This window comes from Mus musculus, chromosome 11 (assembly GCF_000001635.26).
Source record: "Mus musculus strain C57BL/6J chromosome 11, GRCm38.p6 C57BL/6J".
Classification (NCBI taxonomy): domain Eukaryota; kingdom Metazoa; phylum Chordata; class Mammalia; order Rodentia; family Muridae; genus Mus; species Mus musculus.
This window is the reverse complement of record NC_000077.6, coordinates 60,262,383-60,286,831: the sequence shown is the minus strand read 5'-3', so window position 1 is coordinate 60,286,831 and position 24,449 is coordinate 60,262,383. Positions and strand designations below refer to the sequence as shown.

The 24,449-nt window shown below is 46.9% G+C and overlaps 1 protein-coding gene across 10 annotated transcripts in view; it reads left to right on the top strand.

The window, feature by feature from the left end:
* Tom1l2 (target of myb1-like 2 (chicken)) overlaps positions 1-24,449 on the top strand; it is a 126,219-nt gene that overhangs the window by 66,101 nt on the left and 35,669 nt on the right. For all 10 annotated transcript variants that reach the window (NM_001039092.4, NM_153080.3, XM_011248906.3 and 7 more), the window contains 4 exons: positions 6,549-6,633; positions 11,830-11,908; positions 16,365-16,514; positions 24,049-24,183. In NM_001039092.4, the coding sequence (NP_001034181.1) occupies positions 6,549-6,633; positions 11,830-11,908; positions 16,365-16,514; positions 24,049-24,183 (449 nt within the window). The remainder of the gene's footprint in view (positions 1-6,548; positions 6,634-11,829; positions 11,909-16,364; positions 16,515-24,048; positions 24,184-24,449) is intronic.

Genomic DNA, 24,449 nt, shown 5'->3' with positions numbered 1-24,449 from the left:
ACAGCAGTGACCATCGTTACAAAATGTTGAACTTCCTGAGGCTATGCTAATGGCCAGGAGCTGGAATAAGAAGAATAAAGCACCCAGATATACATCCCACCATATCATCCTAATATTGTTGCCACAGCATTTGCTTCATTCAGAAAAGACTACCCCCAGCCTGGTGTTGGACCTGGGCCAGAAATCCCTCAAGCTTTGACCCTGACAGAAGTGTGCATTCTCTCTGGAGCATGATTTTCTTGCCTACCCAGCCCTCCCATGTATCAGTCCTAAGGCAGCCTGCTGAGAGGAGCTCTCAGTGGGTTGGTTTCTTGGCTGCCATATCTACACTTGGATGCTAAATATACAGACTTCAGAGGCGCCAGCGCTAGAAGGCAAAAGAGCACTGGTTTAGCATTTTGCATTCAGCGACATTCTTTTGGTGAGTCTGGAAAAGAAAACAGCCAGATTATCTCCGCAGTCAGCAAGTGTGGGCAGTAGCCCAGAGTTATCAGAACAAAGAACTGGCATTCAGGGTACTTCAGGCCAAGCTGGAGAAAGAAGAAAATGGGGTTTTGATAGGTAGAAAGCTCATTGGGTAATGGGTCAATAATATGCAATGAAGTTTCTGGATTACTGTTACTATCAGTGAGGCAGGAATGGCCCCCATGATGCAGGTGTTCCACACACCTATTATTGCCTTCTGCTCCAGCTTCCTGACATCCTATGTGAATGTTCACAGTAGAAGTTCCATTTCCATTGAAGAGTCAAGAGGACAAACTTTAACTTCTTAGCCTTGCTTTATGGGCTATCCTTTTGTACAGCCCCGTCTGTACCCTTCCCTTAAAAGGAAGATAACAGAGGCAGAAGGAGGTTCATACAGTACCCTCTGATCAGGCTGCAGATGTCAGTGCAGTTCTGTCTATACCTTGAAGGCAAAGTAAAGCCATGTTGTCCAAATGCCATTTTCTTGAGATTGACAAGAGCCTGAGATGTGCCGCATACTAAATTGGAAGCTAAGAGGAAAGAGATGATTAAGATACCCACATTGACGGTCCAGCCTGGGTGCTGACAGAGGATGCCACATACTGTGGGTGGTTGATGCCTGTACCCTAGTGCTTAGGAGCTCTGGAGGAGGATGTGCATGCCCCTTACCACACAGTGACAGTCTCTGCATCTAGGGCAGTAAGGCTGAATGAAAAGTGCCGCTCTGCCTCCCACTGCCCATCTACAGAGCATGAGCTGAGGGTGCAGGCTACCATACAAGGTGCAGTCCTTAACCTGGGCCACACATCTGCATTACCACGAGGCTTTCCAGAATGGCGGCTGAGTACCTCCTTTAATCAGATCAGAATCTCTGGGTGTGTGTGTTCTAAGTATTCCTCAGACAGGCCATGGGATTTAAACAATGCTGAGGACTACTAGCTTGGACTAGGCTTCCATCAGACATAAATGTGCTGCATAGCTCCCAGGTGATGTGCTGATGCTACAGGCTCGAGGGGTCTTGAAATGGTACAGTCCAGGCATCTTCACTGGGTTTGTTTTCTCTGCCAGAAAATTAAGAAGCAGGCAACATCTGAAATGCAACAGTAACAGGGGAGAAATCTCAAGCACCATAAACAGAGTCAACATTTAAAGAAAGGTGGTTATTGTCAGGGAGGAAACAGACACGCAGGACACGGAGAAAAGACCTCCACAAAGCAGATGGGGGGACTCAGAAAGCCAAAATCCAGTCTCTTCTTGGGGGCTTGTGTTTTGCTTTATAGCTTCTGAAGAGCTTTCCTCCCCTACTTTAGGGTTGGTCAGTTTGAAGACAAATAGGACAGTTGACTGGTCTACAACTGCTGTGGGACATGACCTGATGGGGCCCGGAACTGTGTGACATATATCCTGATAGGGCCTCGAACTTGTTGAGCCACTCTGTCAACAGGGGCCCTGCTAGTGAGACATAAAAGCTGCCAGGTTTTTATGTCACATCAGGAGGGTAAGAAGCTGGCCATCTTGGCAATTCACCACCTTTATTTACTTAGCTGTGGCTCACCTCCCTGTCTGCCTACCAGGGAGTCTGTTTAACTCCTGGTCCTTCATTAGGAAAAGGTGAAAGAGATGTAGCCCCTGCCATCGTGGGGCTCACAGTCCAGAGAGCAGAGGCAACCCAGGGTCTAGGTCTGACCCTGAGCCCACTTCTTCTCTGAGTCTTATGTTCCCTGTCAACAGACCCCAGTGGTCTTCACTTCTCTCTTCTCTCCAACCTGTGAGACCATTGATCTATCCGTACTTTTTCTTCCTTTTTGGGTGATTCAAAGTTGTGTGTGTGTAAATATGTGTATCTAAGTGTAAATGCTCATTGAGGACAGAAAAATGCGTTGGATCTCCTGAAGTGGGAGTTGGGAGTTGCCTGTTGCCTGTTGGGAACTGAACTTGGGCCTCTGGAAAAACAGCAAATGCTCTGATTCATCACTGTTCTGTGGCTGTATAGAGACACCATGACCAAGGCAACTCTTATTAAAGAAAGCATTTAACTGGGGGCTTGCTTACAGCTTCAGAGGTTTAATTTGTTATCAGTGGTGTAGAGCATGGTGGTTCGCATGATGCTGGAGCAACAGCTAAGATCTTCACTCTGATCCACAGGCCAAGAGAGAGATCCTGGCAGCATGGGCCTTTGAAAACTAAAAGCTCACTCCCACACTTCCTCCTACGAGATCATACATCCTAATCCTTCTGATTCTTCTCAAGTGGTGCCACCCCAGTGACAGCATTCGAATATATGAGCCTATGGGGACCGTTCTTCAAAGTACCATATGCTCTTAACCAGTGAACCCTTTCTGCAGCCCTTGGAGGATGTTTTGTTTGTTTTGTTTTGTTTTGAGGCAGTGTTTCTCTGTATAACCCTGGCTGTCCTGGAACTTGCTCTAAACCAGGCTGGTCTCGAACTCAGAGATTCACTTGCCTCTGCCTCCCGAGTGCTGGGACGAAAGGCAAGCGCCACCACTGTCCGGCTGATTCTAGCCATTTTTGAGGATGCAGTTCTGTAGCATTAAGTACATTCCCATTGCTGTGCAGCCGTCACTGCCATCCATCCCCAAACAACTCCATTTCCCCAGCACAGCTCCCCATTCTTCCTCAGTCCCTAGCAATCCCCATTCTGCTTTCTGACTCCTCTGACTGCCCTGGATACCTCACAAGATGGGACCGTACAGCATCTGTCCTGGGAACATGGCTGCTTCCATTCAGAACACTGTCTTCAGGGTTCTCTCATGTAGCAGATACCAGAATTTCCTTCATCCGTGAGGCTGACAAGTCCATTGTGTAGATACCCATTAACCTATGGATGAGTAGCCCGCTTTCACCCTTAGAACATGTGGACAAATCTGCTGTGAGCATGAGGATACACATGCCTCTATGAAAGGAAATACCCGAAACACAAGTTATGGGTTCTGGGTTCAGTTTCTTGAGGATCTACAATACTGTTTCTATAATATCTGTACTGTTTTGCTTTCTCTTATATTTTTGGTTGTGAGCCTAGCCTTTAACAGCTGAGCCATCTCTCCAGCCCACTGTTTTGCATTCTCAATAGAGAAGGGTTCCTTCCAGTTTTTCCACATCATTACCAACACTTGTTATCTTATGTTTTTAAAATAATAGCTAGTGGAGAGATGACCCAGTGGTTGTTAAGAGCACTGGCTGCCCTTCCAAAGGATCAGAGTTCAGTTCCAGTATCCATATGACAGCTAACAACTATCTATAACTATAGTTTCAGGGGATCCGATGCCTTCTTCTGGCCTCTGCAGGCATTGCATACATGTGGCATGTGGTACACAGACTTACATGCAGGCAAAGCACTCAGAAACAAAAAATAAAATTAAATACACACACATACTATTAGTATGTGTCTTAATCAGGGCTTCTATCCTGCACAAACATCATGGCCAAGAAGCAAGTTGGGGAGGAAAGGGTTTATTCAGATTTCACTTCCACATTGCTGTTCATCACTGAAGGAAGTCAGGACTGGAACTCAAGCAGGTCAGGAAGCAGGAGCTGATGCTGAGGCCATGAAGGGATGTTCTTTACTGGATTGCCTCCCCTGGCTTGCCTCCCCTGGCTTGCTCAGCCTACTCTCTTATAGAACCCAAGACTACCAGCCCAGAGATGATCTCACCCACAAGGGGCCTTTCCCCTTGATCACTAATTGAGAAAATGCCTTGCAGCTGGATCTCATGGAGGCATTTCCTCAACTGAAGCTCCTTTCTCTGTGGTAACTCCAGCTATGTCAAGTTGACACAAAACTAGCCAGTACAACATGAGATGATATCTATTGTGTGTGTGTTGGGGGGTGTTGTTGTTGCTGCTGCTGCTGTTGTTGTTGTAATGCTAGGGACTAGACCCAGAGCTTTACAAATGTTAGCAAGCATTTTACCACTGAATTATGTCTATAATCCAAAGATATATAGCCCAGGATAGTCTCTAACTCATAATCTTGTTGCCTCTTCTTCATCAGTATTTATCACAACTAGCTTATTCAAGTTTTTTATTTGTATTTCCCTAAAGTAAATATTTTCTATCACATCTCTCATATGATCATTTATATAATATTATATAATATAGATACATTTATATTTCTTCTTGGGAGAAGTGCCGATTTGGATTCTTTACTCCATTTTTGTTATTGATTGAGATTCTATAGTTCAATCACGCTTGTGATTCTCCACCTCAGCTCCTTAGGGTCATAGGCATACACTGTCATGTCTGGCACCCTTTCTCTCTCACTCATGTGTATATCGTGGGGCTCTTATACTATATTAGCTCTAAATTTATTAAAGAGGTGAACACAACTGTTGCAAACTTTTTGCCTATGGAAAGCCATTTTTTTAAAGATATATATATATATATGTGAGTACACTGCAGCTGTCTTCAAACACTCCAGAAGAGGGCATCAGATCCCATTACAGATGGTTGTGAGCCATCATTTGGTTGCTGGGAACTGAACTCAGGACTTCTGGAAGAGCAGTCAGTGCTCTTAACCACTGAGCCATCTCTCTAGCCCAGGAAAGCCATTTTTAAAACAATTATTTTATTATGATACATAGTTTTGTTGTTAAGTTGCAGGGTCCTTTATATTCTGGATATTTTATCATATGTGTGATTTTTCAAAGACTTTTCTCCATTCTATAGGTTGCCTTTTTATCTTTAATTCATGATGGAGGCCAAGTTTGGTGGCACTAAGATCAGAGCCAGGGCTTGTGGAAGGTAGTTACCTGCCACTCAGCTCAGCCACTGAGCCCCAGAGGTTTTAATTTTGATTAGCCTAGTGTCTGTATTTTTCCATAAATGATTGTCCATGCCATTAGTGTTATATCCATGAAATTATTATCAAAAATGTGTCATGGAGCTTTCTTCCTGCCTTCTTCTAAGAGTTTTACAGTTTTTAACACTGTGTTCACATCTTTAATAAGTTGAGTTAATATAGCGTAAGAAAAGTGTACAACTATCTTCTTGCATATAGAAAGTTATTTTTAAAACAATTATTTTATTATGCTTTGCCTGCATATATGTCTGTGCACCATGTTCATGCCTCATGCCCAGGCATGATCCTCTGGAACTGAAATTACAAATGGTTGCGATCCACCCTGTGGGTGTTGGCATGGAACCTGGGTTCTCCGGAAGAGAAGCCAGTGCTCTAACCGCCAGCCCTCCAGCCGCAAGAATCCTTTTTTTCAATGTCAGGATGGTCCCTTCTCCTCCATTAAATGCTTAGCAAGTTGTTATATGTCAAGGGCTCAACACCATGTGTTTCATTTAGTGAGCTTTACGTCATTGTGACAAATGGTGTCAGTTCAAGGTCAGTTGGCTCTGTTGGTGGGAAATATGTGGGTGAGCAAAATGGCTCCCTCCAGCGTCTAGAAAGCAACTGAGTTTCCCAAATCCTCTCTAAGAAGCTCCACCACCTCCCACTGGCCCCAGAGACTGGCAAATAAGCTCTTAGCCTTAGCTGTTTGTCGGGCAGGGTGGGGGCAGAGGGCAGGGGGCAGGGGCCAGGGGGCAGGGGGCAGAGGGCAGGGGCCAGGGGGCAGGGACCAGGGGGCAGGGGGCAGGGGGCAGGGATTAAGATCTAAACTGTGATGTCATACCTGCTGCAGCTCACTGAGTTTTCCCTTCTTCCCTGAGGTGTGGTTTAACCATCGCAGATGCTTTTCTATGGCTATGATAGCAGTTATCTACAGAGGACAGGCTGTGTGTGTGCCAGGCTGTTTCCTAAGGGATTGCACCTAGTGAGCCATTTAACTTTTCTGATGAGATATATGCTATAGTTTTACTAGGTTTGATACTTGTAAGTGGCGGAGCCTATGTTCTAGCTTGTTGGTTTGGCTCCGAAATCTGTGGTCTGTAGTGGCTCAGGCCTCCTAGATATGGGATTTGGAGACTAGAGCACCCTGGCCCTCTGGCTGAGTGTTCCTTGATGTTCTCTTGTGAAAGCAGTAGCCCCAGTGGTGGTTCTAGTCTCATTTCACTTCCTTCCAGGGCCCCATACTCCAGGAGAAATATAAAGCAGTTTCTTTCTGATTTCACAGAGAAGGCAACAGATGGCTCCCTGCAGAGCGAGGACTGGACACTGAATATGGAGATCTGTGACATCATCAACGAGACAGAGGAAGGGTATGTTTTCCTGGGAAATGCCTTGTCTCGGTTTGGGTGGGATAGCATACATAGCTTGTCAGGGCTCAGTGTGCTGGGCTCAACTCTGGTGCTTGTTTGTTTTTTTTAATTATTATTTTCAGTCTGTTTGCTTTGGCATTAATAAGCTGAAATGCAGTCATCTGTCTTTTCCCACCCCAGCCTACCCACTTCCTCACGGCAGTGCCTCAGTTAGAGAAGTGAGGCCTCTCCATCATCTGCTCTGAACCAGGAGGAGAAATGGAGCCGCTTGGCTTCCTGTGCCAGTCATTTGCCTCTCCCCATCCCGCCTCAGCCCCTGCTTCCATGGTGCAGACGGGGGCTCTCTGTGCATGGGTTGCTTTCTAGGGTACTGTAGAAGTAGGCCCAGAGCATAATGAGATAAAGGGGCTACTAAAGGGTACCCATGGCTCAGAGCAGCTGAGCACGTCTGGGGTGTGTGGACTGAATGTTTAGCTTGTCTCTGGCCTTTCTGCACTGCTTTAGTCAGATCTTGGTGTTATCAGCACTATGTCGTCGCCTCTATGCCTGCCCTGTGTGCATATTTCTTACAGACTAGCCTGATTCAGGATTAGTCCATAAACACCCCGTTTGCTCTTACTGTGTTCTTCTCAACTCCAGTGTGTCAAGGAGAACAGTTGGGACTCAGGCAGCCTGGGCTTGTAGATTGGTGGTATTATCTACTTGCTAGTCTTCTCAAGTTGGTCCTGTGATCATTTGACAGAGACTTACAGTGTTTGCAGGCGCTGTTGTAAACATGGAGGGCACAGCAGTAAGCACGACACAATTTCACCTCTTAGGGAGCTGCCAGATTGGAGCAGGGGCCAAACTGTGAACAAGAGAAACCACATAAGCTGGTCAGGTAGGCGGAGCCTCATAGGGAACTCTAGGGAGGATCTGGGCAGATGAGGTGCTATGGTCTTGCTTTAATTTTGAATGGTCATCCCATGTTCAGAATGGGATCACCAGGGCAGGACAAAGGCAGAGCAGGTAAACCAGTAGGGGTCTATTGAATCGCCCTGTTGTGAATTGATGATGGTAAGCTGGACTGGAGTGGTGGTAAGGATGCAGGAGGCATCATTAGATTCTGGGGAGATTCAGAAATTAAAGCTAACAGAATTTGCTGGCGTGGAATATGAGGAAAATGTCAAGGATAACACCAAAGTTTGGGACCTATGAACAACAGGCTGGAGCTGCTAGTGCTGAGGTGGAACAGGCAGAGACTAGATCTAGATCCGAGCTAAGGTCAATGTGTGGCCCACCACTAGGGCTTGCCTAGGGGTGCTGGAGGCCATACCTCAGCCTGCCCAGTGTGGCTGTCTCCATGGGAGAAGAGCTGAGATGCCTTCCAGAGGGGCTTTGAGCTTGGCTTCTGGGACAGTGTGACTTGTCTTCAAGGTAGCATAAGAAGCAGGTACAGGTAGCCCGATGTCACATGACAGGTAGTCAGGATGTAGGCTTGGAAGTGTGGCTCAGGTCAGCTTTTCATCTGCTCTATTCCCTGAAGAATGTACTTGCTTCTTCCCCCACCTCCCATCAGTTCCCGATGCAGGTGCCAACCAGTGCCTTGCTCACTAGCAAGTCTTCCAGAGCATCCCTGGGTTTTTGCTTGAAATGCTTAATCACACACCTCTGCAGCCTCTTCAGGCCCTTCAGCCTCACTAATTTTTCTTTTAGCTCCTTGAATTCTCTACAATTTTGTCTCCAGTCAGATATCTAAGCATTGAGGGCAGAAAGTCCAAGACCCCCTGAGATCTTCTTCCTTCTAAATTATTTAAGTCCTTTCAAAGTGTGAGTGACCAGGACCTGCTTTCAGTCACTGCTCTAAGAAGGGCTGCTTGTGCATTTCCCAGCGCCCTAACCTCCTGTTCACATGTGTTAAAGTGACAGCATGGTGATTCTCGAAGAGTTTCTGTGCTTGCCTCTATTGTAATGTGTCTGCTGAAATCCCTCCCATATGGGGAGAGAGAAAACATCACACATACACATTCTCTCTCTTCTCTCTCTCTCTCTCTCTCTCTCCCTCTCCCTCCCTCCCTCCCTCCCTCCCTCCCTCCCTTCTTCCCTCCCCCCCTCTCCCTCTCTCTTTCCCTCCCTCCCTCCCTCCCTCCCTCCCTCCCTCCCTCCCTCCCTTCCCCTCCTGTTCCTGGCTGAGGGCTTCTAATGTTGTTCCTCATGTTTCTCCCAGCCTGTCTCTCTGACACTAAGCAGTTCCCATCCGCTATTGTATCTCAACATAAATCTCACTCCTCCGGCCCCTTCCCTCTTGTCGTCTTATGTGGTATTATACTTGGGCTTCAAATCTTTGTGATGTCTCTTAGTGTCTATTCTGTCCGACGGTTTCTATTCTGTGCACTTCATGAGAGCAAGAATTCCCTCTGTTACACTCAGTATTTTATCTCTGCCACAATGCAGCTGACACATAATCAGCGTGTGTGTGTGTGTGTGTGTGTGTGTGTGTGTGTGTGTGTGTGTGTTATGGGGGCCTGTTTCATGTATCAGAGTCTGACCTCAAACTTGCTATATAGAGAAGGATGACCTTGGATTTCTGAGCCTCCTGCATTGCCTCCTAACGACTGGGATTACAGGCATCACCATCACACCTGGTTTATTCAGTGCTTGGGATCAAACCCAGGGCACTCCACGGAGCCACGTCTCAGCTCCACAATCAGCTCTTAATAAATATTTTAAAGTGTGTAAAGAATTAATGACGTCCCTAAGGTAGTCTGATGAGAAATGCAAGCATGTAAATACAATCATATCACAGCGTGACAAGGATTTAGACAGAGACAAAGGAATGGAGCAAGAGAAGCTGCATATAGCTACAGAGGCAGACACGTGCCGTGATTCTCAGCCAGCCCCGGGGCTGTCAGCAGCAAAGCCTTTCTGAAGGAGATGACACTTCAGTAGACTCTTATAGGATACCAGGATATTAGCAGGACAGGCAGGTGGATGACAGGGAGAGAAGTGGAATCTCTAGGCTGGAAAGTAGTGTGCATATCAGGTGCATAGGAAGCATGGCAGTGTGGATTAAGGGATATGGAGCCTGGACCCATCTACCTGGGCTAGAAGCTTTGTTCAGGAGAAAAGCTGTGACTGGAGACATAACTTGCAGCTGTTTGAGAGCCACTAAAGAGCTCCCCACTGCTGGACAGGAGGGCTCGCAGGAGTCTGAGAAGGGTGTGGGAGGCCAGAGACTTGTCTTGAGACTCTGAAAGGCTGCCCTATGGGGCCCCCACCTGAGAGAGCTCTCTACTGAACGCTCCTGGACTTGGCCCTCTCACACAGTCCATGTCTCCCTTGATCCGGCTGCCTGCCTGCCCGATGGTGGCCTTACTCAGCAGTTGTTCCTTCAGCAGCATTTGAAATGGTTCTTCCAACCTGACTGTGATGCTCTATTCTGACACTTCTCCCTCAAATCAGCAGAAAGAAATGCTCCTCTTTTTGCTCTCAGGTAGCACTTCCTGAAGCTTAGAACTTGGGAAGGGATTTTCAGCTTAAACCTAAGTAGAGTCTGCCTGCTATCTGATTGGACTTCACTCACAATCTGGGCATGCTGACATACTGTCAGCCAGAGATACACAGTCCTCCAGGGTAGTGCCTGTTTTTCTCATCATGGAAATCCAAGAGGGGATGAGAGAGAGCACGTAGAGAGATGGTGCAGTCTGTCAGTCTGGGGTGACAGTGGTGAGCCGAGCCTGCAGACAGGAAGGTAGTCTTCTCTAACCACTAAGTTGCCTACTTTCTTCAGCCCAGTCCATCCAAGCACATAGTTGCCGAACTGCTGTATTTATAAAATCTGTATCCCTGTTGGAAATTGCCCATCTGGAGAACCCTTGAGTCTTGCCAGGCACACCTTTAGTCCCAGCACTTGGGAAGCAGAGGCAGGTGAATCCCTGAGTTCAAGGCCATCTACACAGAGAAGCCCTGTCTTGAGAGAAAATAAAATAATAATAAAGTTCTGCATTTGGTGGGCTTCCTCTGTCTGCACGCTTGGGCTGGGACTGGGCTGTTTTTATTACTAAGGCTCTGCACTATCTTAAGTCTGATACATATAACATTGGTTTGCTTGCATGTCTTCCTTCACTACTCAGGGGCTTCCTATGAATTTTAGGATTATTTTTCTTATTTCTGTGAAGAATATTATTGGAATTTTGATCAGAATTGCATTGAGTGTATAGCTCATACTGGACAAAATAACCTTTTCCACAGTACTAATTCTGACAATACATGAACATAGGAGTTCTTTTCATCTTCTAGTGTCTTGGTTAAAAATTTCCCTAAGTGTTTTCATTGTAGACACCTTTTGCCTCACTGCTAGGGTTGTTTCTGATTTAGGGCTCCTATGAGTAGAATTGTCCACTTCTTTCTTTGCATGTTCATCATTGTTGCCTTATCACAGCTTTTTACATGCTGATTTGGTAGTCTGATACTTTGCTAAAGTACTATCAGATCTAAGGGTTTTCTGGCAGTCTTTAGGTTCTTTCTCTGTAGCCCAGGCTGGCTTAGAACTCACTCTGTAGACCAGGATGGCCTATGTCTTACTCATAGAGATCTATCTGCCTCTGCTTCCTGAGTGCTGGCCCAGGATTTTATTTGCAAGGTCATATCATCTGAAGATACCAATCTGACATCTCCCTTTCCCATTGTATCTAGTTTGTTTCTTTTTGAGAATCCAAGTACTATACTGAGTGACTCCAGAAAGGGGAGGCATTCTGTCTCAATAACTGACTTTAGAGGAAATCCTTTCTGGCTCAGTATAAGATTGTGTATGGCTTTATCACATATACAGCCTTTATTTTGTTGACTATGATCCCTCTATTCCTTATTTATTCAGGGCTTTTTCATGACAAGATGTTGAATTCTGTCAAAGACTTTTTTTTTTCATCTATTGAGACAATCATGTGATTTTTATACTTGATTCTATTTATTCTTATGCATATGTCTTTTGAGTTTGGTTCATAAAAAATGAACAAAAAGTTTTTTATTCTCTTTTTGCAGCTGCATAAAGGTCATGATGTAATTATCCCTGTTTCCTCTTGTAGACATTCTCCTCCCCCCAAGTCTTTCACATTTACAGACGTGCTACAGTGAACAACCTTGATCCTACACTAGTTGACATTGGGCTAGTGCCCCATGAAGCTTGTGAGGATCATAGTTTATCTGTCCTTTTGCCAGGCCAAAGGATGCCATCCGGGCTCTAAAGAAGCGGCTTAGTGGGAACCGAAACTACAGAGAAGTGATGTTGGCCCTGACGGTGAGTATTGTTTCTGGGAGGGGAAGCCTAGGACACCTATACACAAAAATTACTCTCCCAGGGAGCCATGCTGCCCACTCAAATGGGCCACCAGCATGTAGCCTGTGCTGTCATGGCTCAGCAGCAGCTTCCAGGGTCCCCTGCCCTAAATGGGTCGGTGTATACCAGGAGAACATAAGATGTGGATGACATTGTTGAACCCCGCAGCAGTGGGTTGGAGCTCAGGATTGGAAGATCTAGAGGCCAGGACAGATCTTGTGCCTGCTTCCAGCCTATCTGAGATGCTGGGAGTCAGTTTCCTGTTTATACAGGTGTTCACCTTTATCTGTCCCGTGCCTTCCCAGGATGGAGGTTTTCAGATGTTGCGATGGTTACAGCCACCTTCTAAAGTTGGCTGATTGCTCTGCTTTCGGGCTCTGAGAGGCCTTGGAGTTTTACCTTCACAGCTAGGGAAGTATCAGGCTGTGTTATACCACCATAGAATGGTCTTTTGTTTGAGATGAAAATGAAAATAATACAAAGGTTCCTGAAAAAGTCAGCCAAATGACTCCTTTCAGGGCAAATAGATAAGAATTGTGCCCTTCCTTAAGACATTGAGAACTAAAAAGGGTATTTCAGGTGCTATTTCTGACTTAAAAGCTAACAGTTTTTCAGATGCCATAAAATCTGGGCCACAGTGGCTTTTTAATAGAAACTGTAACAAGTCACCATGTCAGCTTCTGCAGGTGGGGAAAAGTGGGTTATTTATCTCAAAATGCCGCAGCATGTTTTCCTGTAAAGCAGAGGAGCTGCTGTGATCTCCCTGCCCCCGCCCCAGTACAGTCCAAACTTAATAGGAGAGCACTCTAACTCAGGAGCTTGGGATTTGCACAGCAGAGGAGAAAAGTCAGTTGAGAAATAAGTGAAAGCTTTCTTTTTTTTTTTTTTTTTTTTTTTACTTCAACATTGGTAGAGCCCAGGGTGAAGTGTGAATCCTCAAGTGTAGTGACCTGCATCACTGGGGAGCCAGCTCTGACATTTGTTCCTCTATATACCAGCTTCATGCATTTCCCTGCCTCCCTACAGCATCCCTTGGCAGCCTTCTTTTGATCTTCACCATGGCTGAGGCTTTTCTGCAAACCTTGGGACGCCTGTGGACATGCAGACCTGTTGTCCTTGCAGCTAGCTCCCTGCCTGGCACAGTTGGCATGGTCTAGATCTGCCACGATGACCTCACTTATTAGTTTCTGTCAGCCCTGTTCCTTCCTGGTGGCCTTTCCCAGCTGCACATCTGTCCCTGCCTAGGCTGTTAGTATTTATCCAGTGGAGCTAGAGGTCCTGAGGGCCTCTCTGCCTGTGCCTTCACATGTGTGTTCCTAACATCTGCTTCTCGTTGCCTAGAGGCCCCCTTTGTTTATTCCATGGGTTTTGGCTGAATCTCAGAAAGTTGCCACTGTGCTGCATTCCCTAAAACCCACAAAGTCAGGTTTGCCAAGATCCTTTTTGAAAGGGCGGCCTAAAGTGGCTTTGATAGAGAAGACTTCCTGTGCCTCCTACATACAGAAGCTTTGGGCTGCTGCACGCACATATGCACTGGGTATTTTCCAAGGCCAGGATGTGACACACTGACCTTAAAGTCTGCTGTGCAGGAAAACTGAAGGAAAGAATAGCATCCTGTCCATGGTCTCCCTAGAAATAGAAGCAGAGCCGGGGGTTGACCCCAGTCTACTCCCCTGTTTTTAGTTATTTTCACTCAGGCTTCCTGAGCCTCCTACCATGCTGAGCCTCACCTGACCCTCAGGAAAGAAGGGCTCAGCAGCTCAGCAGCAATCGTCAGAGTCTAGAGAGTAAGTAGAGAATCCTAGAGGAAAGGGTACCTGCAACATGCTGAGAACAGAAAGAACGTCTCTGGTTCCTCTTGGAAGCATCGTGGGTCCCTGAGAGTGAGAACTTTTATCTCAGGGTCACCCAGAATCAGATACAGAGATTTAAAAAAGGGAGTTCTCTGGGCTGGAGATGATTCAGTGGTTAGAGCACTGTTCTTCCCGGGTCCTGAGTTCAATTCCCATATACATCAATTAAATAATTCTCAAATAACTCATATACATCAATTAAATAGTTCTTAAATAACTCATATACATAAATTAAATAATTTTTTAAAAAAATATTTTTATTTATTTAATGTATGTAAGTACACTGTAGCTATCTTCTGATACCCCAGAAGAGGGCATCAGATCTCATTACAGATGGTTGTGAGCCACCATGTGGTTGCTGGGAATTGAACCCGGGACTTTAAAAGGAACAGCCAGTGCTTTTAACCGCTGAGCCATCTCTCTAGCCCCAAATTAAATAATTCTTAAGAATAAATAAATAGGGCTGGAGAGATGGCTCAGCGGTTAAGAGCACCGACTGCTCTTCCGAAGGTCCTGAGTCCTCTTCTGGTGCATCTGAAGACAGCTACAGTGTACTTAGATATAATAATAAATAAATCTTTAAAAATAAATAAATAGAAGGAAAATTCCCCTTAGCTGAATAAAATTTATGATTATGGACCTGGAGAGATGGCTCAGTAGTTAAGAGCACTGGCTGCTCTTGGAGAGGACCTGGATTTGGTTCCCAGCACAATTGCAGAGAATCCAGTGCCTCCTTCTGGCCTTCACAAGCACTGTACACACTTGGTGCACAGGCACACGTGCAGGCAGAATACCCAGACACACGGAATAAAAGTAAATAAACCCCTTTCAAAATATACTGCAGTTACGCAGAGTCCCCAAAGACAATGTTTACAACACTTCCTCAGTGCACCAAGGACCATGTGCAGTCTCCAGAAGTACAGCGAAAGAAAGGAGGAAGGGTGGTGTGGGGGATTTCAGAGCTGCTGGGTCTCCCAGGGGAAGTCTCGTGACACTGCCGAGCATCAGCGCAATGCCTTCCTTGAGACCTAGCTCAAAGAACAAGAGAAGGGACAAATAATCTGTGACACAGTCGTTGTTCTAAGACCTCCCAGCTGATGCGGCTGCTTGGAAGAGAGCTCCGAAAGGGATGACCTGGTCCTCAGGTGGGTCAGGAGCTCAGGGCTCCTGAGACAATGAATCAGAGTTCCTGACCCAGGCTGGGGAAGTAATTTAGTGGTAGAGTGCTTGCCTACCATGCACAAGGGATGGGGTCAATCCGTAGCTCTGTGAGAGAAGGACAATCTATCCTTCTCTGTTTCAGTTTTTCCTTCCTGGGCCTTTTAGCTTTGAAAAATAAGGTACCAAGGTATATTTGAAGGATAGTATGAGAATAGCAGCTATGAGAACAGAATGAAATTATATGTAATATGGAGGGATCTCACTGTACCTGGTATGTAGCTGCCATCCAATCTATGTCATAAGTGTAACCTTTTCTCTCTGTACATTGTCAAGGCAAAAGCCTGAGGCAGGAACCACCTAGGGTTCCTTCATAAGCTACTTATGGTCACACAGGAACAATGAGGCGGTTAGAGCTGTCCTCTGCCGATGTCACTATTCTCGTATGGGTTATTTGTTAGCAGGCCCTCAAGGGGTGGCTTGGGAAAGGTTGGGTGATCCAGTGAGCTGCTTTCAGGAGGGACAGAGTCAGAAAACTGTGTTTGAGGCTGGAGAGGCCCTCCCAGAACTCCCCAGTACCTCACCTGGGAAAATCCGAGAAGCCATGGATGCAGCAGCCTTCTGAAGTAGTCCTAATGGCCATTTGCCCTGTACAGCTGCAGAAACAGTTGACGTGTGTCCTCTCTAACTCTCCCTGCAAGGAAGAGCCCCGTGCTCCCACTTTCCAGATGGTGACACAGAGGCTGAGTGAAACTTGCCCTGGGCCATCAGGGAGGGAGTAGCAAAGCTGAGTCTGTCTCCCACTGCCACCTGATCAGAACCTATCAGCTGTCCTTTCTCAAAGCTATTGAGGCCTAGGGACCGCCCCAGAGAAGACAGGAGTGAGCAGGGTCTTACTGAAGGCAGCTGGGGTCCACACACTATCCGTCAAAGGTCGCAGTCCATCGTTGTTGCTGATGTTCTTTGCAGAGCAGGAGTGTGCTGGGGGTGTTTATTTGCTCCTCACACACGAGGGTCAGTAATTCACCCAGCAGCCTCCTCTCGCGACAAAGCCTGGGTCCCATTGCCTAAGATCTCACACTCAGGTCTAGAGAAAAGAATTAAAATGTTAACTTCCAGGAACCTCTCAGTCATTTTGACACCATTACATGACCGTGCAAAGTCTATGTCTCGATTACCAACCTAATTGCCTGGTTACTGTGCAGGCCCAGGACCTTCAGTCAACACAGGATTGTCATTCCCAAGGAAGAGGGATGACTGAATGAGTGAGGGCACGTATGAGGGTTGGCTTTGGAGGGAATGTAACAGGAGGATGATCTGGAAGCATGGCTAAACAGGTGAGGGACTCAGCTCCCTCCCCTCCTGTCCCCAATGTGATGACCTCCCCCAACCCCCCACAACTTCAGGTGCTGGAGACTTGTGTGAAGAACTGTGGCCACCGCTTTCATCTCCTCGTGGCCAACCGAGACTTCATCGACAGCGTTCTGGTCAAAATTATCTCTCCCAAGAATAACCCTCCCACTATCGTCCAGGACAAAGTGCTGGCTCTAATTCAGGTGAGCTGGCTTCCTTCCCCCAGTTTGTCGGGTCTGTAAGATGGGGACTGTGATACACGCTCATGCTTTCCCATTATTTCAGAGAAAAAGATACAAATATGGGGGGTTAAATATTTGTTACAAAATACTTATTTTCTTTATACTCACCTCATTGGAAATCCTAAGTGGTGGCTCTCTTGCTGGTTGATAGAGCCTCCAGGAAGCTTCTGAGTGTCCAGCCTCCTGTTGCCCAGACAAGAGGCTAACAGAATGGGCTTCAACTGGCCTCTGAGATACCAGAGTATAGTGGATATCAATGGAGTAGAAAAGACCATGTTAGAATCATGTGCCAGGTGGGTGAGGTCACAGAGCAAGGGCCAGCTCTGGAGTAGAAATGATATTAAGGGGTGTTTCACTGAAGAGGTGACGTTTCTGTTGGACACTGGGAAGTAGGGATGAGTTTAGTGGAAAGGCCAAATGTAGGAGGCATCTCAGGAGGAAAGCACCTGTGCAGTTATCCATACTTGAGATATACCTGCTATTCAATAATAACAAATAACCCCCAGTCTAGCCCCTTACAGCAACACTGTTACCATCTCTCTAGTTTCTATAGGACAGACACTCGGGTGCAGTGTGATTGGGAGATTATAAATGTGCCCTGCCGTCACTACTGAGGCTCAGTACTCCATTTCCAAGATGGTGCCCAGACACGTCTGGTGGGGGAAGCTTCAGTTCCTTGATAATGTGACAAGAGACTTGTGTTTCCCAACACACAGACATCAAGGAAGTCACACGTCGCATCTTTTCTGTTGTTCCATTTGTTAAACAGAAATTGCTAGGTTAAGCTTCAAGCATTTGGAATTAAGAGATGAGGTGAAGCCGGTCGTGGTGGCGCACACCTTTAATCCCAGCACTTGGGGGGCAGAGGCAGGCGGATTTCTGAATTCAAGGCCAGCCTGGTCTACAGAGTGAGTTCCAGGACAGCCAGGCCTATACAGAGAAACCAAGAGAGAGAGAGAGAGAGAGAGAGAGAATATGAATCTGTGAGCATGTTTTGAAGATTATCTTATGGAGAGCAGAGTATAATATAGAGTGTCCAGGGCTGCGCTTGGGGTCAGGGCCAGGATGGGCAGGAGGTGAGGCCAAAGATGGGTAGGGCTTATACATTGTGTGTGCTGAGGGCCTTGGACTTGGTCCTGCAGAGGTAATGGTGGAACCATTAAACCTTTCTGATCTGGGTTGTACACAGATTTTAGACAGAGCACCCTACTGTCATGGCATCTGAATCCATAAGTGCATCCAATATGGATCAGTAATGCATGTGCAAGAGCCAAGATGAGAGGGAGACTCCAGCAGGGGCAGGGGCTGATAGCCTGGTTTAAAAGATGGCAGACACACAGAATAACCAGGGGTCACTGTATGTTAGAGTAGAAAGGAGCCTGCTGCTCTGTCTTGAGAGCTGTCCCAGCTCCTGGAGCACTTATTTCCTCCTAAGTTGTTCAGATGTGCCTGCCGCAGAGAACTCCCACCCTGCAGCACAGTCTGGCTTTCTTAGTCACGTCCTCTTCTAAAGATCTTCCAATGCAGCTTTGCTGTCTTTCCTGTTCAACTCAGTTGGTTTCCTGAGAGCCCCGGGCTGCTATGTTCCTAGGGACTTGAGTAATTGGTTGTCAGTATTGAATAGTTTTTTTTTTTTTTTTTAGTTTAGTAAATGAATGTAGCTCATTGAGGCTGAGAGAAAGGGCAGGGTGACAGAGCCCTCTCTTATGCCCTGACCCTGTGCTGCCATTTTGCACCCCTCCCTCAATCCTGGAGTGTACTTCCCCAGTTCCACCCACTCCCATAGCCTCTCCTGAGATTAGACTTCCAAGGACATGAATGGTAGCTTTCTCTTACAAAAGGTGGGACATGGAGCTTAAACTCTCTACAGGGTCCACAATAGCTGCAGAACTGGAAGGAGACATCCATTGAGGGCTTGCTCACCTGAGGACGACCCAGGCTCCTGGGTAAACACAGCTAACTTGATGGTGTGATCTGCTAAGGGAAGACAGGGCCCCTTCACTGGCTGGGTCCCACAGTTCTATGCCCCAGAAGCGCCTGTTTCTTGCCTGCTCTGACCTCACAACTTTCTCATCTGGTCACTACTTCCCTAAGTCTAGCTCGTCCAAGGTCCTACCGCAACACTTCTAGCCTTGGGCTGGTGCTGTAACTTCTGGGCATCTCCCTTCTCTATAAAATGAAGGCTGGGTTTCTGCCCTCCTGCTCGTGGCCATGTAGCATAGGGGTCTACCTACACCTGTCTCCTCAGCCCTCTTCTCACTGGCTGAGCAACAGCAGTGTACACTAGCCTAAAGTCTGATGGTGTGAGTGAGCTATAGTTTCTTAGCCTTCCTATGGACAGGGGTGCTTTGTGTTTGGGGTTGCTGCCGCAAGCCTCCAGTGTGGGTTCTTGGAAAGCACATGCATTTTTTTTAACTAGGCATGTGCTGAGTACATGAAGCTGACAGTTTCACTTCAGTACCATGAGAGAAGGTACTGGGTCAGGAGGGACCAGGACTTGTAGCTGTTCCACACTCTCACCAACATGCCACTTTCTGTCATTGCAGCCCGTTTGATGCACTTGGGGAAGTGCTTCACCATGTCATATTTAGCCACTTTATTGACTGTATCAGTGATCATCAGTGTTCATGGGTTTGGCCACTGTGATCTCAACCAACCTTAGCTGGAAACTATGGAAGAAAAGATAGCATCTGTACTGAGCAAGCGGCGATCCTCCCATGACGTTACTCTACAAGCTATTCATATAACATTGGCACCTCACTGGTAGTCTGAATAAATCCCTAAAGTAAAAATCAAGAAATACTGAGCTAGTTCATACAAGGACCAGATTAACCACAGACTTTGGTATCCTAACAGATCCTGGAACCAGTCCCCTTGTGGATACTAGGAACAACTATCCTTTTAAAAACTGAACCAGCAAGCCAGGTGTGATGGTACACCCCTGCAATCCCAATTGGGAGGAGGCATTCGAGGTCAAGGCCAACCTTGGCTACATCGTAAGTTTGAGGCTACATGAGACCCTGCCTCAAAAATAGAATAGAATAAATTAGCGTGGTAACAATCATTGTTTTTCTTTATAGCTGTGAATAGGTAGCGGCCTTTAAGGCAAATCCTGCTGGATTGGAAAGTGGTTTTGCTAATGGTGCAGGTGCCAGTATAATCCAAACTCTTCCTTGGTGCTTGCTAGAGTCCAGCTGCTTGAGAAGGTAGGGTGAGGTTAGTCCTGCCCTTGCCCTCAGGGAGACAGCCAGTTATAAAGAGAGACTGGGTTTGCAGTCAACTGGAGCTGAAACCCAGCTAGGAAGGACTGGAGCTGGCCTCTGACTGCTGGGACCGAAGGCGTGGGCCCTGCCCTAAGTTTCCCATTCCAGAGAAGCCGAATGAATAGTTAAGTACTTGAGAAGCTTTGAAGTAAGAAGCTATACAGACAAGCCCTACCAGCTTCCTATCCATGAAACATGCTTCAGGCTTTTGGGGTGGGGTTGGGGTGGGGAGGGGACATCTTGGCTCTCATTCCCAGCTGCCAGCCTGAGCCAACTGACTCTTATTTTACCTCAAAGATGGAAGCGCAGTTACTGCTAGACAGAGGGATGAGGCAACTTTTCTGAAGTCTCTTGTTCCTGTGGTGGCATAGGTGAAGAGAGCTTGTTCTCCTATGTCTGCCTGCTCCAACCTATTGTCTCCCTACCCTTCATTGGCTTGGAGTCACAAGCGTGCTTGGCTTAGAATTGGCCTTAGAAGTGGCATTTTCAGTAGCATGTGTTTACCATCAGCAGCCCTCGGCGCCAAACAGACTCTACCAGTTGGGTAGAACACTTGTTAGGCATATGGAAGATCCTTGGTTCCATCTCTAGCAAGACACACACATACTCAAGCATGCACACTCTGATGTCTTCCTCCTATACTCCAGTCTGCCCCTCAGTGAGGCTTTCTGTGCCTTCTAATGTGAAGGCTAAAGTTATGTTTTAAGTTTAAATTACTGTGCTTAAGAGATCTATAAAACAATCAAGAGATTTTGGAAACTTAATTTTTTGGTACCTCAGCAGCTGGTGATTGTTGGTCCCAGTGCCTGAAGTGGGGAAAAAACCCTATAAAACAAAAGGCCTCTAACTGTGAGCACTACTTGTCCAAGGACAGATAACTTTCTGGAATGCTGGGGCTGTTGTTCAAGAAGATAACAAGCCTTGTGTTTTCACTTCTGCAAACAAGTTTGGTTGCCCCAACTGCACAGCATGTGCTTGATCACACGTAGGTAGGAAGTACGTCCGGATGCATGCTTGACCCCATTGGATGAAGGTTGGGATGGAGAGGGAGGCTGGAAAGGTCTGAGAGATTGTGTTCTTCCATAGTGTCAGATGTCTGGTGGCACCTGAGCCTTATCACTGAGAAACATGCTGACTACACTGCTTCAGGTGAAAGCCTCTGGCAACTTCTGGGTTCTCTGTACTGTCGGGGCAGAAAGCCCATACTGGAGCATGGCCAGAAGAGGGCAGAGGTATCCTAGGACCCAGAGTTCAAATGAGCACTCATCTCTTGCTTTGAAAGTTGCTACTCAAAACTTGAGGACTATAGACATAGACCAAGTGTAGTCATGCTATGTCTACAGTTTGGCACGAAATGCTAAGGCACAAATTGACCTTTGTCCTCCCATTGGTCCTGCCCTTGGGTCCTTCAGTCTCCACATACTGAAACTACAAGTAGGAAAAGAGGGAATTACATAAAGATCTTGGCTTCTAGTGAAGTGGCCACCATGTCATTTGCCAGACAGCATGGTGGCAGAGAACCTGAGAGAATGCCAGCACTGTACTGCCTGGAGCCTATATCCCAATAAGGCGGTTACTAGGGAAGCATCCCACCTCTACCCTCTCTACTGATCCTGCGCCTCACTTCAGGGCTCAGGGTGGCCAAGAACTCCCAGGCCTAGCCTAAGCTCCCCTCAGGAGGATTCTTCTCTAGCTCAGCCTGCAGCAGGAGTCCTACTTTATCATGCTCTTATTGGTTCCTGACAGCCTCCATGGCCATCTCCTCTATTCTCTGAAGTAGGAAAATAAAGATGCTTAGTAACTGTGAGAACTTAATTAAATTTAGTCTGACAGTTATTGACTGACTGCCTTTCCTGTACAATGGCAAGAGACCTGTGTGTACCTTTAAAGATATCTGACCTGGTTGGGGAGACAAGAGAAGTTATCTAGGCATGTCCCTAAAAGGTGCTGGAGCATGTGACAGCTGTAATTTACCCATCTCCATGTCCCCACATGCACTGTTCCTTTAAAATGAGGGTTGTTTCCCTCCTCCCTCCTCCCTACTCCCTCCTCCCTCCTCCCTCCTCCCTGTGTTTGTCCCTCTGTTGGCATCAGATGCTTATTCAGAGGAGATTACTGTGTGAGCATATGCTTTGTTTTCAGCAGGCTGGCCTAGGCTGCCCAGGGGTCCTAGACAGGAGCTGGCACTGTGGCAGGTGGGGTTAGGGTATACTAACCAAGACTTCTTGTCTACAAATTAAAGCCAGTTCTGCTTGCCTGGCTAAAGAGGAGAGTTTGTCTTGACAAAGCAGGACCTCCCGGAAGCCCTAGCCACCCTGGCCAGGGTATGACTGGACATGGGAAATGACAGAAGAGGCCAGGAAACCTTCACGTCTTCTCTGTGCACACCACTTAGCATAGCAATTGTTCTGTTCTAGAGTACAAGCTATCTCTGATCCTGGGTCACCAACAGGCTTAGATGTTCAGAGGAGCAATTGTCTTACAAAAGAAGGATCCAGTTCTCTGTTATGTCCAGGGTTGGGCTCCTGGCAGGAGGATAGTCCTACCTTGGGACATGTCTCAGTTCTCTAGGGTAGGCTCAGTTCCTGAGTAAGTCTAAATATGAGGAGGGGTGCTGAGGAGTGGGGCGTGTGTACCTAGAGAGAACGGCGTAGAGCAAGGAAGCAGTAAGAAGACCCCAGAGCCATTCATTTCTCCAAGAAAACAGAGGCAGGACGTGGCACCAGGAAGAACTGCCGTGCTTCCCCCAACCTTCCCTAGTGGGCTGTGACTCCTTAAACTTATTTTTATTATTTTTTATAGGGCTAGGTATAGAACCTGGGGCTGGTGCACGCTAAGCAAGTGCTATACCTCTAGCCCGCAGGCTCCCAAGTTTGCTGTTTAAACTGAAAGCCTAAAATTACAGGACAGAGCTGGATTTTGAGTAGGGAACAGACTTCATGATGCTGGAAGAATAGGCGAGGCTAAGGATGTGAGGCTGCATGGGTCTCCAGCTGGGTCTTGCCAGCAGCCTCTGTAGGTACCTTCAGTGCAGAAGAAAGGATTGGCAGAGATAGGCTGTCCCAGTGCCGTGGTGATGTAAAATCCCCGAGTATGCATATTAAATAAATGCATCAAGGAGAGAAAGCCAGGCTGATGGTGTGGTTTGTAGTATGTGAGATACATTGGATATAATTAAGGAAGCTTTTGGGAAAATGGCCTTTTAACTTCTAGTGGCTCTAGTGGTTAGAGATAGAATTTCTGTAGCTGCCTCTGGATTGGCTGGAGCTTATAGCTGTAGGCCATTAAATGGTGTGATGGTAATATTTCTAAAAAGTAGCATCTCTTCCTTTGGGTGCATATTGTAATAAAGGGGTGGCACTGGGGACCCTATTTCTGAAGAGGCTGTTGAATAATTTCTGGATTTGATTCCTCTATAACTTCCAAAGAACAGGATTTTTTTTTTTGGTATGTTTGTAATTGTTAAGAAGTTTGTGCATCACCAGAAATGGTGATCTGCTCACAGTTTTCTTGCTCCTCTTTGTCCTCTCTTCAAGAAAAACTGCTGTTGGAACTTTCAATTTCATTTCTGTGTTTGGGCAGATGTATGTTGAAACTGTCAGCTGTACAATGTAATAGAAAAACACCAGATTGATACAGGACTCTAGGGAGGTGGGGTGAGCCCCAGCCACTGGCTGTGGGTGGTCTGGTTCCCAATGGACTCTTGTGCCCCTGGGCTGAAATCATGTCACCTGTCAGTGGCAGGACCAGGCCAGACAAGTTTTGCACTGCCTAATCTGCTGAGGAAAACTGGAGTCAGCCTTGGCTTCCACACACATCAATTTCTCCTTTTCTTTCTGTTCAATTTGCCCGTGGCCCCTGCCTCCACGGGCGTGTCAGGCATCCAGTTGGGAGGCGTTCAGGTAAGTCCTCACTTCCTTCAACATCTCTGGCAGTTGATTTCCTTGAGATGAGGCAAATGCCTTCATCATAGTATGTGCAAGGGACTTAGTGTTATTTCTCTGCCACTTCTCTAAGGAAATACATGCTGAATTAAGTTTTATGAGTTGGTTCACATTCGATGACATCATTGAAATCCAGGGCTTCAGCTGCTGTGCCTCAGCACTGGTTGCAGAAGAGGGGCAGAATAGGATTTGCCAGTGTGCCTTGTGTGGGCATGTCTGGCACACCGGCCGCAGAGAGGGTGGAAGGACCGCTTGTACTTCCTGACAGGCCTTCCTCTCTCCTCCCAGGCATGGGCAGATGCCTTTAGGAGCAGTCCTGACCTCACAGGTGTTGTGCACATATATGAAGAACTGAAGAGGAGGGGGATTGAGTTCCCCATGGCGGACTTGGACGCCCTGTCTCCTATCCACACACCCCAGCGGGTAAGCTTCCAGCTAGTGTTTTCTAGGAAGACTGCCTGTAGAACAGCCAGGCGTTGTACCAGCCTTTTGCTGATGCCTTTGCATTATTCAGTTTGTCATGTGTTCTTAAAGCTCCAGGGCAATTCTTTTTAATAACAAGGGGGATTCAGTGGGAGACAGCTGGGTGACTGGTGATTAAGTGGCAGCAGTGTTTCTCCCAGTTTCACACTGACAGTGGAGGAATATGGTAGAGGGTTCAGTTGAGCAGTTTTCATGGAAATGGCTGC